The 18,692-nt window shown below is 37.5% G+C and overlaps 3 protein-coding genes across 3 annotated transcripts; all 3 read right to left on the reverse strand.

Moving 5' to 3' along the window:
• Positions 1 to 1,511: 1,511 nt before the first annotated feature.
• LOC101309233 (probable disease resistance protein At5g66900-like) lies at positions 1,512 to 4,650 on the reverse strand. Its single transcript, XM_004295461.1, has 5 exons — positions 4,437 to 4,650; positions 4,208 to 4,290; positions 2,554 to 2,915; positions 2,184 to 2,395; positions 1,512 to 2,068 (listed from the first exon to the last, which is right to left on the reverse strand). Exons 1-5 carry the CDS (start codon positions 4,648 to 4,650, stop codon positions 1,512 to 1,514), a joined length of 1,428 nt encoding a protein of 475 aa, XP_004295509.1.
• Positions 4,651 to 6,258: 1,608 nt separating this feature from the next.
• LOC101309523 (polygalacturonase QRT3-like) lies at positions 6,259 to 9,330 on the reverse strand. Its single transcript, XM_004295462.1, has 3 exons — positions 9,187 to 9,330; positions 8,863 to 9,087; positions 6,259 to 7,311 (listed from the first exon to the last, which is right to left on the reverse strand). Exons 1-3 carry the CDS (start codon positions 9,328 to 9,330, stop codon positions 6,259 to 6,261), a joined length of 1,422 nt encoding a protein of 473 aa, XP_004295510.1.
• A 2,687-nt stretch (positions 9,331 to 12,017) lies between these two features.
• LOC101302533 (polygalacturonase QRT3-like) lies at positions 12,018 to 14,345 on the reverse strand. Its single transcript, XM_004293756.1, has 3 exons — positions 13,895 to 14,345; positions 13,533 to 13,769; positions 12,018 to 13,292 (listed from the first exon to the last, which is right to left on the reverse strand). The coding sequence occupies exons 1-3, from the start codon at positions 14,123 to 14,125 to the stop codon at positions 12,225 to 12,227; spliced, it is 1,536 nt and encodes a 511-aa protein (XP_004293804.1). The 5' UTR covers positions 14,126 to 14,345; the 3' UTR covers positions 12,018 to 12,224.
• Between the last annotated feature and the right edge of the window lie 4,347 nt (positions 14,346 to 18,692).

Here is an 18,692-nt window from a genome sequence, read left to right on the forward strand (position 1 = left end):
GTTAATCACTAAAAAAGCTAACATAGTTTATAATTACCATTTTGGCGGACATTGTCACTTAGTCGTTCCACTCACATATTTATGGAGGTTTATCTCCAAACAAGTCGTATTATTGTTACAATATAATAAATCGTTGTTTATTATTAAGATTCATATTATGATTTGGTTTAACGAATTGTGCTTCCGTAAGAATGTGAAAAATGAATAATGAAGTTTTAGACGTGTGTAGGTAGGTACGTTAAAGTCTGGAACTTCTTTTTAGGACTTGTGCTACTCATGGTATGCAGGAATTTCTGCCAAGAACTACCCGCGTGCAAGAGTGTCATGATTAGTAGCACAATCTGTATCTTCAGCCAGCCGGGAGGACATCACCTGTACCTAAAACTCCATGTACCAGACCTGTACCAACAATAAAAATTTGACACGTGGAGTTACAATTTATACAACCTAATAGAACACTAACTCTGTCAGTTTTAATTATTTATATTTTACTGCAAGAGAAAAAATTATTTTCCAGTCTCCACACCTTTCTCTCTTCCTTCTTCCTTCTTCCTTCTTCAACCACGAAATCTGAATATCTGGGTATCTGTTAAAAAAGAATCAGACCTCAACCCATTTACCTGCAACAAGGATATGACTGCTTCGACATATCTCGGCGTCAGACCAGTGATCAGAGGCTCAAAGTTTCGTTTCGGCGTCACCATCAAAACCTGGAGTGTTCGTCGTCTCTCACGCTCCCAGCCCCTCTCATCTCTCCTCTTGACCAATGGGGCAACTAGGCCATAAGTCATTGTTTCTCTGTTGATGTGTATGCTCTCAAAATTAGAAATTAAAGTTGTGAAAAGATTTGTGGTTATATCAGTATATGCTGTGAGATACAAAAATGTGAAAAGATTTGTGTATATGCCGTGATCCAGGATGTGATCCGGCATGAATTGATCAGTATGCTCTCCAAGTATATATATTCGAATGATAACACATACACACTTCTTGTCTGATATATCTTTGTTCTTTATTCATGTACAGATTTCCCAAGAACTTTTCCCATCCCCGATAAATGTGTATTTAGAGGGCTTTTTATCTTTTGGATGAATTGGATCTTTCTGTTGATTCAGGATTGCTATCTTGCATTCATGCTTTGATAATTTACCTTATTTCGGTATCCTTTTCCAAAAGAATCATGGTCACTAAACGGACCCGATGAACACTACTCTCAAGGAGTCACCACTACGCGTAGGTTTGTGTGTGTGTAGAAAGGCTTCCCATAAAAGGGCCCTCTTTTTTTCGCATATTACTTCCTCTAACTGATCAAGATCCAAAACTGATGGTGGCAGCTTCCTCACTCTGAAGCACTGCCTTAAGTCCAACTTTCTTAAACTTCTCAGTTCACCAATGTCTTCTGGCAACTTACTGTTCCGGCAATGAGACAAGTCAAGGAAATTACTTCCTAACTTACTTAACCATTTTTCAAAAACTGAGCTCATGTCACCCAAAGGCATCTTTAAGCTCACTTACTTCCTAACTGAGCCGGTGAACTTTAAAACCTCAGTACATTCCCTTGGCCTCAATACTTCCAAGTTAACTAAATTTCCTATTTCTTTAGGCAACCTAAGTAGATCATCACAGTCGAAGATACTAATCTTCTTTAAATAAATCACATTACAGAAATCCCCAAGCAACTCTTCAGGCTCCTTACAATTGTCAATGTTTAACTCCTCTAGATTTGGAAATGCATCAGACATTTTGCCAACACCTTTGCTGCAACATGCCTTTGGGTGACATGAGCTTAAAGATACCTTCTTCAGACTCTTGAATTGTATGGGATTCTTTCTCATGCTGTTAATTGGGATCTTATATAAGCTGATTCTCTTTAGATTTGGTAGCAGTTGGAGTAGTTCTAGATTTTCTAACCTACAAATGTGGCTGCGAGCAACGATTACCGCTACCTTCAATTTATGCATTTTCTCCACAAATTCGGGTAAGGCATACATGTATCCATCCAAATCCAAGACAAGAACCTCTGCTTCTGGTAGTTGAAACTGGGGCCATTTCATTGAGAATTCTTCATCTGCAATCAACATGTTATTTGATGAGTGACAAATTATGACTTCTAGTACATTTACATATAGTAAATCAAATGCTGATGATTTGTCGGATATGATAAAGAAATGTAAAATATGTACCAGTTCTGATGGATAACAAGCGAGCCTTGGTTGGTTGATATTTTTGTTCCTTCCACCACTTTGGAATATTGTCACCACCAATTTCTACTATCATTCTTTTTCTTTGTTCCAAAGGGTTAAGCTTTGCATTGTAAATAGCTAGCTCACTAAGCAAATCATGTTGGGTGACAAACCGTCCACCGTAGTAATCGTCCCCCTCTATCTTCAAATATCTGCTCAATTATGATTAAGAGTTGGTTAGTTAATTCATTTTCAATTTATAAAACCACGCACTTCTTCAACAGTATATGGCAGTAACTAGCAAGTTATCTAACAAAAATAAAAATTGGGGTTAAACCATAAATATAAGATACATGTGTTCCGCTTGTACCTTTCGTCCACAAGAGTAGCCAGATTTCGATTGCATAGTTCATGGACATATGCAAACACAATATCATCATCTAGATCATACAACTCTGCCCACATATCAATGAGGTCACCAACCGGGATTTTTTTGTCTTCTGGAAAAGATCCTAGGTCTAAGGAACAATCTTTCACAATTGTAAATCCTTTATCCAAAGCATCTAAGCTGCTTTGGAGGCAAAGAAACAATTTTGTCTCAGAATCATCTAAAATAGAAGAACCCTTCGACCATTCAGATTCTCCTTTTCTCCAGACCTCTATAGGTTGCCCAGCAAGTGATCTCCCCACAACTGTAATAGCAAGTGGGAATCCGTTGCAACGCTTTACTATCTGCAGGCCGTGAAATCAAAAGTGAAATCCATCAGTAGTTCTGTTCCTTTGTATAAGAATACATAATGAAGAGAACAAAATAGTTGTTATATGAACTTAAAACTGTTTTTGGTTAGATGACCGATTAGTTTCAATTAATAAATCAAGTAAGCTTGCACGCGACTAACAAAGAAATCACTTCACCTTTTTCGAGAGATCTTCTAGAGTAAGAGAGCGTTGATGTCAAGTGATAAAAAAGTTTCATAGCGTTGTTATCATCCAATAACTTTAACTGAAAAGAAGAACTAAATTTTAGAAATCGGAGCGGATGCAGTGCACTTTGGTGCATTTGAACCGATCATGTGGAGGTCACGTGCACTAACAGTCCCGTTTGCTTGTTCGTTAGTTTTTCAACGTAATATAAAGACAGAAAAAATCGAATACAGTAAAAACGAAATCCACTCCGATCAATTAAGCTTCAACTATCACCAATAAACAACTCAACCCAGAAGAGAATCAACCCAGAAAAGAGTCAAGCTCGTACAATCACCCAGTAACCCATCGAAATCAAATTCGAAAAATATTTATAGCAGCATGTGGTTCTAGCAGAGTTGATTAATTTTCAGACCTCACACAACTCAAACCGCCGTCGTAATCGTCGGAATCCTTTGTGAAATGACAGATCTACAGAAACTTCCGCCGTCGATCTCTCCTTCGTTGACTATTGAATGAAGGATGACCATCAAGACGTCGGCACCAGGAAGACGAAGAGAACAGCGGTGGTTTTCTGCCGAGATATGACTGGACGAAGAGAATACCGTCGGGTTGTGGTGATGGGTCATCGATCCGGGTCGAAGAAATTGGAATCTTCAAACAGATATGACCTTCGCTCTCCTCGACTCTATATTGATGCAAATTATTGTAAATTTCTGGTTTTCTATAGAGAGAGTGGAACGATACTAGCAGAAGATGAATGTGAAAGAGATTTTTCTTTTCATACTAGGTGAAACAGAAGAGACGTGAGAGAAAGAGATCCTGAACATGATGAAGACTTCTATTTGGCCTTAAGGAAATCATTCCTTGTTTAATTTGATAGATTTAATTATATATGTTTTTACCATGTTTTATTGGCTTGTTTTGGGTTTTAAGTTGTTAACAGTGTTAGTATGAATGTTAGTGTCAATAAACAGCCAGATTAAATGAATGGTTGAGATTATATGATAACAATCGGTTCACCTACACCTTGGTGCATTGAAGAACTTTCGTTGAAACATATGTACTTCATTTTGAAATTTAGGAACCGGAGAACACACGTATTCACAAAGTCGTTTCACAACAAGTTCCAAATTGCCATTTTGAGATACAGTAACGAAGACAATATTGTTCTTGAATTTACCTATACCAAATAACACAATCGTTAAGGTGATGAATTAGAACTAAATCGTTAATACTGTGTGCATATGTAAGGCTAATAAATGCAAAATTAACATATTTCAATTTATTGAGCCGTATGATGATATGCTAAATTAACATATATGTTACCTTTGACCTCTTCATCTTTACAAAACATGGTGGCCAAAGTAGTTTTCCCACAGCCACCAGGAGCAGTGAGCACAAGCATTGACACCCCATCATCGCAAAGAAGCTTTTCTTTCAAGTCCTTCAGAGGAGCATCCATTCCAACTACAAGCCGTGGAAGTGGTGGAAGTTCAAGTCGTGTACTACAACTTGAACTTTCTCCAGATTTTTGTTTCATTATCACGCGACGCATATCATCAACCGTACCGCGACCCCCATCTTCATTATATGCATTGCTTCTTGCAGTTGGAGAGTCTCCAAGGGCCTTTTGAGAGATTCGTCCCATTCGAGAAGTTGCTTGGCATACTTGAACTTTTTGAAGGGGTTCCACCCCCTAATCTTTGAGCACTTGATGACGAGCTCTTGGCCCTTCTTCATAACTCCTTCTAAAGCTTCCATTTCCTTCTTTGGCCGATCCATTTTCTCGTTATATTGAGCCATCTCCCGGATCAGTGGTGCTAATCCGTCGAGCCTGGATTTGGCGTCCGCGAAGAGAGACTTAAAAATGAAATTCTTGACAATCAAGTCCTCAACGCCAGCGTACAATGCCTCGAATGCTTTGTCTAGAACAAATTCGGCCATGATGCGCAGTTGCAGACTAGTGCTCTAGCTTTCAATAAAAACCAGCTCTTCCAACAAAAACTAGAAAACAAGAGTGAGGAGAGAGCTGGCTGCAACAGGGATGCAATGCAACCATTTATATAGAAAGAATCGATATCGATTTTTGAAAGTTTCTCCCGATCCGAAGCTAGAAATTAAATTATTGGTGAGTTGGAGCTCTTGACTGACAAAGCAGAAGGTCTTTTTTTTATAACAAAATTCCGCATGTAAGCCTACAATCAATAAGTTATGTGTTAATTAAGCTTTAACTCAAAATTAATCAACTGTTTATATATCAAACAGCCAGTAAATGATAATATGCAACTTGTGATGAAGTTTATATAATTATAAAGTTAGATAATTTATATATAAAACCACCAAGACCAAGTTAAGGTACCGATGCCCAGAAAATGCGCACGTAAAACTCAATTATCTCTTGATTCTTCTTCTTCTTTCTTAATTGATGACATAAACTGATGTCGTCATGATTCATGATTCATGAATAAACTGCAGTGTGATCATCATGATTAGTTTAATAATATGTGCTTAAGCACACCGGTAGCTGGAATTGACCGTTCTTCGATAAGTTTTACATGTCAACTGAAATTAATTAATGATAACGATGCATCCACAAAGATTAATACAGTGACAGGAGCGGATTCTACGCACCAAACTATAGTTACATTACTGATGTGCAAATCATGACGATTGAAGCTAGAAGACAGAATGAAGAATGGAGGCCCTAGACTCATTTCTACGTTTTTCATTTTTGATTCGATCAAATTAAGTATTCATAATAAGAGAAACTTTTTTGATCTCGTGTTTTCACCTCTTGTGTTGGACACGCTTATAATTATTTTTTTTTCGATTTCAATAACTTTTATCATGTAGATAACTGAATCAAATAATACATATTAATAACTCGATTCACTTGCATCTCTGTGCCTAGAAGAATTTTCGACGTACAAATATACCATCTGTAAAAGACTGCTTTCATGGCTCCAACAACTCGAAATTGTCCCGACTCTTGCATATTATAGGTCTACGCCTCTGCTAGGCTCGAAACTTCTATCCATTATTTATCTGATATTATATCGATGCACAAGAATATGAGAAATAAAAAATGATTACAGGCACCGAACTTCTAATCTCACATCAAAAAAAAATCTTCCTCTAACATAATAATTTACTGGTGAACAACAATCGAAACCACACCATTAACCACATTCTGACTCTCCACAACGACCACATTGTTCGATACATTTGTCACAGCATGTGTTGTAAACTTGGTTTCCCCTTTTGTATGTAAAGAATACTGAAAATGATTAATCCGGTTGGGAAAGACCAACTGAGAAGAAAAATCAGCCACCCATTTCGTCCCATTCCCCTCCACACTTTGTCTCCCTACAGTTGATTTCAAGCTCATCCCGATCACATTGTTCTGGTCAATCACCACTTGATCAATGTCACCAAATTGCCCGTCTAATTGAACCATGGGAACCATACTTCTAGGGTTTCCGGTGAACATATTGTTCACAATGTTTAACCCTAGAATCTTACCATTAACAGATTTCAACACCACATTACCATCACCCAGAAAGAAGCCATTGGTCACATGAACTTGAACCGGGTCTTCCATGACTATAGCATTGAAATCCAAGTAGCAATTGTCAATCCTAGTTTGTGAGTTTCCTGCTAACTTCACCAAAATGCCTATACCCCCAAAGCCAGTTGCCTTGTTGTAACAATGTACCCCTGTGATCATGTTAGCCTGACCCCTTAACACGATCCCGACTTCAGCTGAGAAAATTACGACATCCGTTACAGCATTATCATTGCTAGCAAGATCGATGCCGGTGCCGGTAAATCCTCTCTCGCCATGGTCGCCGCCAACTGTGGAGTGTTGTCCCAAGAATGTGTTTGATATGTAGGTTTCGTGGCCCTTTTCGACTAGAATTCCTTGTGTTGTGAAGTGTAGGAAGAAGCAATTGGTTATGCGAATTCGAGCCGAATTGACTATGTAAATGCCTCCTCCTCTGAAGCTTGAATCGAATAGAATATCTATAAAGATGATGTCTTCGTAGTAGATTCCTTCACCGTCTTGGACTTTCTGATCAAAGAAGAATTGATTGGTGATGGAGGTTTTTCCCCTAAGCTTTTGGGAATTTGGAGACCATAATTCGACTAGGTGGCGGTCGCCGGGAAATGTTTCAGAGGCTCGCAGCGTTCCTCCTTGTATCTGATCGTTATTACATAAGTTCATGGGTTTAGAATCTTTTCGATGTATCCGGTAGGAATAGTAAAAAAAAATTTATTTTTATTTATTCAAGTGTCAAGGTACCAAAAGGCTTCATAGTAAATAACATAACGTAGCTAATAAACCGGAATTTACATGCATAATATTCATCAGATCACTAACTGACTAAGAAATTTATACTCAACCATCATTGAATTTACTTAAAATTCATCCAATATTTGCTTAAAAGTAATCCCCGCTATTAAATTTACATCCAATGATGGTTAAGTATAGTTTCTTGATTAGTTAGTAACTGAGTAAACATGTGTCCGTGTTCATGCATGTGTGAGCAAATCTAATAGGGTACGGTTACACAAGAATGCAGCAATATTTAGCGGAAATGCATAGAGCAAAACATTGGGTGCAAGTACCATCACCTGCTAAATAATAACTAAAGACATGCTATGCATCAACACATGCAGCTTTGTGAAGAGAAAAAAAGAAGCAAAAGTTACTAGTTTTGTTTCTTATTACAGGAAAGTTACTAATTGCTGTTGAGGTTTAATAATACTTTACTACCATCTACACATAAAAATGTGTCATATCGATCGACCTCTTTCTTTTTTCTTTTTCTTTTTTTTAAAGATTTCGTCCTTTAACGTTACAGTTGACAAGATATAGTATTACAGATTAGATCAAAGACTCTCATGAGGCATGTGATTGAAGTTAAACAAAGAAAAGTAAAATTAATCATGTACGTAAGTGCAAGCGCTGAAAGAAGAGAATTAGAAACCGAGATAAAATAGAACTCTTTGATTCTTTTTAAACATTGAAATCGCAAAGAAAATTCTCAAAAATGCATATTATTATGATACTCTAGAGGCAAATTAGACGGCAAAATTCAGTAAAAAAAAAAAAGTTTTTGGGAAAGAAGGTTACTCAAAAATACTCTTTAACTTCAAGGTTTTTAGCTTCAAGTTGATCCTTGTTGGTTTTAATTTCTCTAATTTCTTACAGAACCTAACATGGAAACTTGCAGTCATCTGAAAGTTGATGAAAAATTGAATGTGAGCATTTATCAACTTTAATTTTCAGATGGGAGGTTGGAGATGAGTAGATCGGAGAGCCTCATCAGAGTAAATAAAGTAATGGTGGAAATGGCGGGAAACCAGTTCTGTGTTGTTAATGAGAGCACGAACTACAACAGGGAGACGTGTGACGAACCCACCTGCCGCCCTCGAAAGCTTCTTTCTCTTTCACCATTTTTCTTAATTTCCAGGTCTAAAGTTTCTCTTTTCTATTTTCCAAGACCTAATGGTAATTTTCAATTATGTCGCTGTAGGAATGGAATAGAAAATCACATTTTCTTTTTCAGGAATTACTGATCTCCCACGGTTTTAATTTTGACTCGAACGCTGTCATATATGGCTATGCTCCGATGCGAACAAAGCAGTTGATTTATTCTTGGAGTTGCAGTGTTTTGATGTACACGATGACAGTCATGACACAGACATTATGAGAAAGAGAGACAGTTAGAGAGAGAGAGAGACTGACCACAATGTTGCCTCTGTTTGGAGGGAACCTCAAAGGCTGGGCAATCTTGTAATTTCCACCTTGCAGATCAATGACAACGCCACCCAAGTCAGTGATTCCAGGCAGCATTTCAAGGCTGCTTTCCAACTGAAAAGCTTCCTCTAAAGCTTTTGCTATGGCTTCTGTGCTGTCATTTGCTCCGGTCGGGTCTGCCCCGTACCCGATCGGGTAAAACACTCTCCCATCCTAAAAAACAAATAAGTTTAAACTAAATTAGTACAATTAAGGATGAACTGTACGTAGGAATTAATTACCATGAGTATATATGTGTTCGTCTTCACCAACCTTAGTGACATTTGAAGCTTCGAACAATGATGAGAGAGGCGGTTTGGTTGGACCGGAGAGTGATTTTTCATGAAGCTTTGCCTGAAATGATGAGAGCATTTCATTTCTTCTGGAAATAGATGTAGCTTCTTCTACCAACAGCATTAGTAGCAGGAGACTACACAATGCTGAGATGGGTCTCATTCTCATTCTCTCTTTTTTCTAAACACTGCAGGACTGAACGGCCACTCGTGTTTTATAGAGAGAGAGAGAGAGGAGGGGGCCGGCGGCGGCCTGGTATTGGTATCGGCGTATAGCTTTGTTTTTGTTTGGCCTGCTTTGGGACTGAGGGAGGGAAATGAGGATTTGTGTTGGTGTGATTTGGGGTCTTATATATATATTGGTGGGTGGTCGTTGCCTACCACACACAAAGGACTCACCTGTCATATAAAATTTCCTTCCTTCTTAGTTTCTCCAATTTATTGTATAGTTTGGCATTCCTATTAATACTCTTTTGTAATAAATTGTGATGGATTGTAATTACTAATAATACTCTTTTGTAATAAATTGTGATAGATTGTCATCATAATTAGGGAAGGGTTAAGCTCACACTCAGTTAAACACTAGCCTCTTGTTCGAATGTGTAAATCTATTGTCGTGGCTTATTTATGTAGAGTAGATTTCATCAAATCCACCGAGGAAAAAGAATGGAAGAAATGTAGATTATAGATTAATTAGCGATTGTACATATATAGAAGATGCAAATTGATTCAGACATTGCAACACACAACTCAATCTACATAAGAAAATAGGGTTATGTCGAACACAAGCTTGATGATGATGACTCATCCAATAACACAATATATAGAACCTAGCTAAGAGGAAACCATAATCAACAATCAGAGAAGAGAATCTACACTGATTGTTCATTAAAGACAGTAGAACCCAAACCAAGTACATAGTCGGGCGAAGAACTAGGCCGGGTTCAAGCATAGAGACAAAAGTTAGAACAACAAGATGCCACAACCATCACAATCTGATTGTAAATTTAGAGACCAGGCTCCGTGTAAGTTGCAACATCGCAACTCCGTCCTAGTCTTCCATCGTATGTACATGTTTTTGTGCTTCATGAAAAGTTTTCCGTAACCTCAAACAAAAAGAAGTAATTCCTTTGCAACTCCTCCATTTTCCTCCCAAAACAAATGCAAATGCTCATTCCAAATCATGCTATACACCCAATATTCCGCAAATTAAAACACATAGACAATCAAAATAGCTTTAGGAAATAACACTTTCATAACCCTTTAGTTTAGTTTAGCTAGTTTTACTTAGCTTTTGGCCTTTTGCTTCTTTCTCGTTTCTTTCTGCAAGAAAAGCAAGTATTGAAAGATGAATCGGAAATGTTTGGTACGCTTTATTTCACAGAAAAGCATAGAATACGTTTGATTTAAATATGAACATTATGATGGTAGTTGAAAAAAGCTGTATTCGTTGCCATTTTCTGCAGCCTTGTAGGCATGGAGAAGTGTTTGTGATTCCCGCCTAATAGGATTGCTTAGACAGTAATCTACATTAACAAATCATAACTTACGTTTGATGCATTATAGTACATAATGTAGATGAATACATGCTACAGAATCTGGATGGTTTATTCTGAGAAAACACACTTGTTTCAATCATGACAAGCAACTAAAGAGTAAAGCATCATTGTGATTTAAATAGTATAATGTCACCAAGTTCCTCTTACCTCAGACACTTCAGAAACGTTTATAAATTAGAACAGCTGAACAAATGGGTATGGCGATAAGAAATGTGGGTTTCTCCATGTTTTGGGCTTTTGAAAGGGGGGGCATTTAGGTCCCTAAACCCTTCATAAGACCTAGTGCATGTTGGTGGAGAAGTGGAAGACGTCAGCAAGTTTTTTTTTTTGTTAAAACAGGAAAAAAATTATATCAAGAAATATCTATTAGACAACCAACGTGTACAATGTTAAAGAATAAAATTTTTGAAGTCTAATTATCCCAGAAATCGTATCATTATGATACAAATGTGAAGAAGTTATCAAATTTTACGTCACTGATTTAGATGAATCCTCGTGAGTATAATTTTATAATCTTATATTGACTCCTTTTTGGTACGTTGGTGGAGTATATAATTAAGGTTATTTAAGTAATTAATAATCGTCGCATGTCGTGTCAATGTGTGATGAGTGATTGATATTTTTGTTTGCTCAAAAATAAAGTTTATTGAATTCCTAAGTCCTAACAACTGTTGGTTATAACACCGTCCTTATTCATGTAACATATATTTCTAAGTTCATGTAACATTATTTCCATCTCTGTAGGTTGACTGGCTGATCGATGCAAAAGTTAGCAACCAAATTTAATAGCTAAGATTAGTTAAACCTTCAATTTCAAAGCCTTGGACTTTTTGGTCCTTGGTTTTCCTGCTCCATCAAACTTCTACCTGAAACAAATTTGTTTATAGTATCCTGATTTTCTGAGCAGAGGATCACACATTCACAGTTTCACTCCCAGGTAAGAACGTAGACCACATATATAACTGTCATGTTTTCTAGACTCCCTTGTTTGTTTTTCTTCCTCTGTTTTTTTTTCATTTTTCTCAAAGCAACCAAGCTAAAAGTATTTTTCATATTGATGATCTCGTACATTAGAGACCCTCTAGATCGTTTCTGAGTGATGGTCAAACACGTTGTTGTTCAATCAATTCAGGGTTTGACTTATGTTGGTTTTGTGACAAATTTTCAGTTATGTTCTTGTCAAAATTAAAACAAGATAAAATTTTCAGATACGTTCTTGGCAAAAGCAAGAGAAAACTGTGACCCAATTTTTGAAGATTTCTAGCTAGTATATGATTTACTATAATGTCTTTACCTATTACAACAAATCATATGGTTCAATTCTTGTATTACATATAACTCACGAGCGAAAATTAGTGGTACTTTGCAAATTAGAAAATCTAGCCATATTCCGACCTATTCACAATTGTCCACTCGGATAAATTTTGATACAATTTTGAGGTCAAGCTTCAGCCCTTCTTCAGCTTGACACTCCTTGATCCACAGTAACAAAAACCGAAGCCGGAACCGCCACATCCGACTCGATCACCACCCGGTTATCCGAAACATTCCTTAGGGCATGGTTGGGGAACACATTGCTAGCCCCAGTGCTCAATGAATACTGAACATGCCTAATAAGATTAGGAAATAAAAGAACTGGGTTGAAGTCTATATTCCATGAGCTTCCATTGCCTAGCACAGTTCTCCTTCCAATTGTGCCCTTTATGTTCATCCCCCTCACAATGTTCCTGTCCACAACAACTTGCTCTATCTCCTTGAAACCCCCATTTGATTGGTCCAGTTGAACAATTGCGATCCCTTTATTGTACCCACTGAACATGTTGTTAACTATATTGACCCCATTGGCTACACCCTTTATTGATTTCAACACAATGTATGCATCACCAAGGAAGAAGCTGTTTGATATATCAAGCTGAACTGGGTCTTCAGCAACTATACCAGTGTAGTCCATGTAAGAATTGACAATCCTAGTCTGTGTCAAACCAGGCAATCTCAAGTAAATCCCAACGCCTCCGAAACCTGTGGCCTTGTTGTAGCAATGTACACCGGAAAGTATATTAGCCGGACCCGAAATCATTATACCAACAGCAGCAGAGAAAATCACCACATCTGTAACAGCATTGTCATTTCCCTTTAGGTTGATTGCAGTACCGGAAAAGTTTCTTTCGTTGTGATCACCGCCGGCGGTGATGTGCTGGCCTAGGAAGGAGTTTCTGATGTAGGTTTCATGGCCACTTTGGACTAGAATACCATCAGTGTTGAAATGGGTTATGTAACAATTGTCTATGCTGGTTCTGAGTGAGTTTATGACTGAAATACCACCACCTCTGTAGTTAGCGTCCAGCATGAGGTCTTTTAGGGTTATGTACTCATAGTTGTAGGATGATGAAGAAAGCTGTGCAGACATTGATGATGAGCTCTCTTTGGTTTTTTCATTCTGGTTGGGGGATGATGATGAAGCAGATAAATCAATCAAGTAACCATCAGTCGGAAAGTCATCTGAGGCTCTCAATGTTCCTCCATGAATCTGTTATCATCAAAAATTCAAATTAAACACGACATACTTGGAAATCACACTATTCTTTGTTCGAATGAAGTAATGAACAATTGGGACAACCATGTTCACCTTTAAAGAATCCACCATAAACACAAAGAAACACCTTTCTAATCTTAAACTATTGTGCCGGACATATTTGAGTAGAACGATACACAACTAATATGATGCGTTACATATATATAAATGACATATTCTTGAATTAGGGCATACCATAATGTTGCCTACTCCGGCAGCCGGAAACCGGAGGGGTTTGCTAATTAGGTACTGGCCACCTTCAAGATTGATTTGGGCACCACCAAGGTTACTGATTCCCTCCATCAAGAAACCTTCTGATGGACCACGGAAAGCATCTGCAAATGCTTGAGCCACAGCCTCAGTGCTATCCCTGTTCCCAGTCGGATCAGCACCATACGTTGTCACGTGATACACACGAGGACTACTCCTCCCCTGCATCATCATCACCACCATTTTCAAGTTTCAACAAACATGAACAAATTAGTTCACCAACCACAAGAACACCAAGAAATGAACCAACAAAATATATATATTTAGAAATAAAGCTGTTGAATTACCGGCGTCGGAGGAGAATAGTTAGGGCTAGGAGCAGGTGAGACTGAAGATGGTGCAACAAAAGAACCCGAATCGCGTCCGGCCTTGAACTCTTGCAGTCTTCGCATTTGGTCTCGATAATCACTCCTCGAAAAATGACCCATTTGAGAGGTTACTCCATGAACATGAACTGTGATAAGCAAGCTAGATATCATAATCCACATAAGAGTCTTTCCTGGCATTGCAGCTTCCATGTCCTTCTCTGTTTTTCCTCTGTTCGGCTCTGTTCTCTCTCAGTTTGTTTCAAGGTGGTTGGAACCAAAGAGTGATTCAGTTCATCACTTTATACTGCGTGAGAGAGAAGAAGGCAGAAAAATAGGACATGGAAAGAGAAGGGTCTAACCAAGATTTGGGTAGAAAATGAGACGAAATGCTTTCCTATTAGATCATACTGAAAGCACCACCCCCATGGTTGTTTTGCTTGGTGCATCTTTATTGGGGTATTTATACTACGAATAATGACGATTTGCATTTTCGTTTCGATATTCTTTCGTTACCAACTTCTCACTTTAGAGACCTCAACAAGTTTGACATTGTCTTAAAGGTATTTTTACAGAGCAAGGCAACGGACGGGGAAGGGAAAACTTGGAGCAGTGTAGGAGCTTCACGTAAGATGTCATAGGCCGGTTATCAGAGGATCATTGCAGCTTATTGTGGTTTAGTTGATTAACTTTTAGGGTTTTTCATATGAGAATGTTTGAAAATGTTTAGTTTAGATTAGAGTCATTTGGAATTCCACGTACAAAAAATTAAGTCATCTTTGTGTTACAACTAATGACACCTGACATACTAATATTGTTTTTTTGTATTAAAACCTCATACAGTCATACCCGTAACTCCCCCGATGGCTAAAGTGTGAAAAGTATCGACATTATTAAACTCCTGTGTGCGAGAACCCTTGGCCGCTTCCTCACAACCGAGAAAACCATTGGATTTAAGAACCCGAGTTATGTTAGGTTTGGAATAGTAATAACACATTCAATAGAACAAGTAGAAGAAAGAGGCTAATCATTTACAAATTACTCATTTCTATTCATGCGGTTTAACAATATTTTTTTTATTTTTTTTTTCATAATGATGAAAACACACGATGTAATTTTAGTCATTCATATATACATTCTTACAGGGAGTCAACCATGCATCGAAACGAATAGTCGAATACCAAGATAATCCTAATAGTTTGGACAAGTTTGTTACTTTGTTTCATCATCCTGTCGATGCAAAGCCTACAGCCCCCATATGGTTGTCAAGGACACACAGTTGATTATGCAGCTCACGGGCATGCATAATTTACATTTTCAGTCTAGAAACACGGTGCACCCCAAGCTTATTACCAAACAAGACAGAGTCCTTTCATTTCTTCATATGAATGTAATTTGGTTCGTCCATTTGTCCATATAGCATGTATTGTCACCTTATTATGTCACCAGATATCCTTGGCATCACCAAGATCAAGTAGGGAGATATTAGGTCACTAACTCTCACATGATATTCTTATTTTTAGTTCCTTACCAAATGCATCACTTCCGCGTTTTCTCTATGAATTCATCTATCACACAATGTGCTATATAATTTTGAAAGCCTGTATAGTTGCATAAATATAGAACTTGTATAAGGGTCGAGGCTTAACATGCAAGCTATGTATATAAGGTGAGGATTGGAGTACATGATTGAAGAAAGTGAGATGGAAAGCAAAGAATGATCTATGCTGGTGCTTTGCATTCATTGATGCTGTTGGGTAAGGCTACCTCAATTTCCTTCTTCAACTTGAAGAAACTAAAGCAATGAAACCAAAGGGACCTTAATTCTTTGCTTGTGGCTTACACAAACCCCCACCTATAGCTTCGACTTTCTAATGGGTCTTGATCAACTGTATGCTTAAAGCATGAGTACTGGATTAACAACTGAAATAGGTGAATTCCAAATTGAGTATGTGATGCCTCTACCATCCAAACGTGATGAATCTGATCAGTGACATTGTTGGCTTGTAGACAAAGTTGGATGGTTTTGAGCTAGCTAGCTTCGTGTTATAAATCTAAGTTAGATAGAATTGGCATATTTCATCCTCAAGAAATTCTGACCTCAGTGTATAAAGACAACAGGTCGAACAAAAAATTACTTTACATTCCAATACTTACCAACATGTCATGGTGACCGTACGTGGTTTAAATATATCAACACTTTTAAATGGCTTATAGAATTTTTCATGAGAAAACCTATCGAAGACTTGAATATTCTTGTTCGGAATATAACATTCAATCTTTTCGAACTCATCTTACTAGAAGGGAGGGAATGTAAAGCTTCACACTTGACAAATTCTATATGATAGTAATAGACTCGCAACAACTTCAGGAAAAAGGTAGTTAAAAATTGGAAAATTTACAGGCCGAAGTTATGGGAGAATATGACCGTTCATCTATGGACAAGAAAATTAGTTATAACATGATTTTTCATGTTGAAATTCTCGTGCATGCAACAACCATCTCCATTGCATCTGTTATTCTGTTACCTCTCCTGTCTTTCTACATTATTTTTGGCAAGTCGGTCAAATAGATGATCAGGAAAAACTTGGATCCTAATCTATGTAGCAAATGTAGAGGGCATCGGCCGAAAATAGAAAGCACATGAAGAAACAAGAGTTCCTATATTGAAATGGGCTATGAGTTGACAAGGCCACGGGCATGGAGGCATTTGAAAGGCCCTTTATCCCTTTAGCAGGGCTCGATGTCTTGGGCCATGTATTACCTATGATTTGAAACTGCGGTTGTTTTAGTTAAATTGAAGGAAAATTGAACTCTTGATTGAGTTGATTCACTCTAGTCATACTTCAATCTCATCTCAATCCACACTGATCACCAATTGGACTGATACCAAGGGCTTTTTTTCTTTGTGAAATCAGTTGGATTTGAAACCTAGTTAAACTGAGAGGCTCATCCTCACGTCCATAATATTTTATAGTTTGTAACTGCGACATATATGAAAACTATACAACAAGTTTATACAAAGACACCAAGCGAACGCCATATATACGTAACATGAGTAATATTACATTCATGTCTTACGTCTGTTGCTTCGAGCTTACGGTTGTAACTTGTAATGCATTTGTTAGCGGAATTATTCAACATGTACAATATTTTACGATGTAGCAGCGAATTGCATGAAACTTTTATCTATTTGATATTGTATTGTTTGATTTGTTTGTTTTCCATGGATTTATTATCTTTATGACGAATCTAATTAGCTTGGTGCTAATGTATAAAGTGAACTGGTAGAATATTATGTAGGTCCAAGACTCCACTTGAATCTTGAGGAACAATATATGACACTGATTACTGAATAATGGTATACCATTCACAGAGGAATACTTGTCGTTTTTGATGGAAACAGAGGAATACTTGTCACCACGCACAACGTACTCATGAAGTCGATGAAACTATCACCTTTCCTTGATAAAATGTTAGGGGAGGAAAAGTCTGATCGGAAAGGTTTGTGATTTTTAGGAGACGAGAACGAAACAAAGTTGCCGGCTGGGATGAGGCAGTAAATTAGAAGAGATCGAGCTGGCATGGATTCGCAGCTTAAGCCAACCTATCTTTTATCCTTTTAAATGAAAATGTTGCATATTCACATATGTACATGCTGATTCTCAATTACGTATTGGTTTAGAAGAGGAAATAGATTTGACGCTACAATGGAGAAAGCCTGCAGAAAGTCTGGCTTCAAGGATGGAATATATATATATGATGATCATGGTCATCAAAACAAGAAGTTGCTAGCTAGCTAGCTTGCACATTGGATCTGCTTAACTAATTAAACTTGATTAGTGGCTAAACATGACAGATTATGAGTTCATGACAACTAATCTTGTCTTGCGTGGTTGCCACTTAAATTCCAAATGAAGAAAAGAAGGCACTTACGTAACTTCAAGTCATGACTACGCTAATAACACATAGTTCAAGAATTCAATTCTTATAACCTCTATCATTATTCTGGCTTCAGTACAAAACAAGTGCATGATTCTGTGGGTTATTAGTTAATTACGTTATTAAGCTCAGAAAATCTGAACAACCAGTTCTTTCTCTCTTCTTTTTTAGACCTGGAAATATATTATGTGATACGGAATATGTGGTGGTGTTTTCAGTGGCATGGAATTAGTTTATAAAGCAATTAAAACAGTAAACTAACAATAATGTATACCTGTGTGACTGGAGACCACCAACTGCACTCACGAGTGCCCTAATTGCTTTTGTCTTTGTCGTACCCAATAGATCTACAGAATCAAATCTCCAAATTGTTTATTCAGAGCCAAATTAGAAACTCACTGAGGGCTTGGGTGAAGAATATACGAGACATATGTGATGTGATGGATGATAATGCAGCCACCAAAGTAAGTTTGGCTCTCCGTCGATCTCTTCTGCTCCTTTACTTGTCATCGTAATTTTTATAATAAATCATTCACAGTCTATTCAATATTGTTTGTCATATCGTTCGAGAACATAAGAAAATTTGATGTAACTAGCTAAAATTGTAGAATGTTATCCGAAATAATGTGACAATTCAATGAATACTGCTCGTGAAAGTATTTGGCTATTTGCAGTTCCAATCCAAATTTGAGAAATCAAAAGTAGAAGCAAATGAGGGAGTTTTGCAAAAAGTCCAATAGCCTTCAGAAAAATTGAAAAAATCAAAGTAAATTGCGAAGCGGCAAGTAGACCGTTCTAACTTCGTTTTTTTCTTCCCGATTGGAATTTTTCTTCCTAA

This window comes from Fragaria vesca, linkage group LG3 (genome assembly GCF_000184155.1).
Source record: "Fragaria vesca subsp. vesca linkage group LG3, FraVesHawaii_1.0, whole genome shotgun sequence".
Classification (NCBI taxonomy): domain Eukaryota; kingdom Viridiplantae; phylum Streptophyta; class Magnoliopsida; order Rosales; family Rosaceae; genus Fragaria; species Fragaria vesca.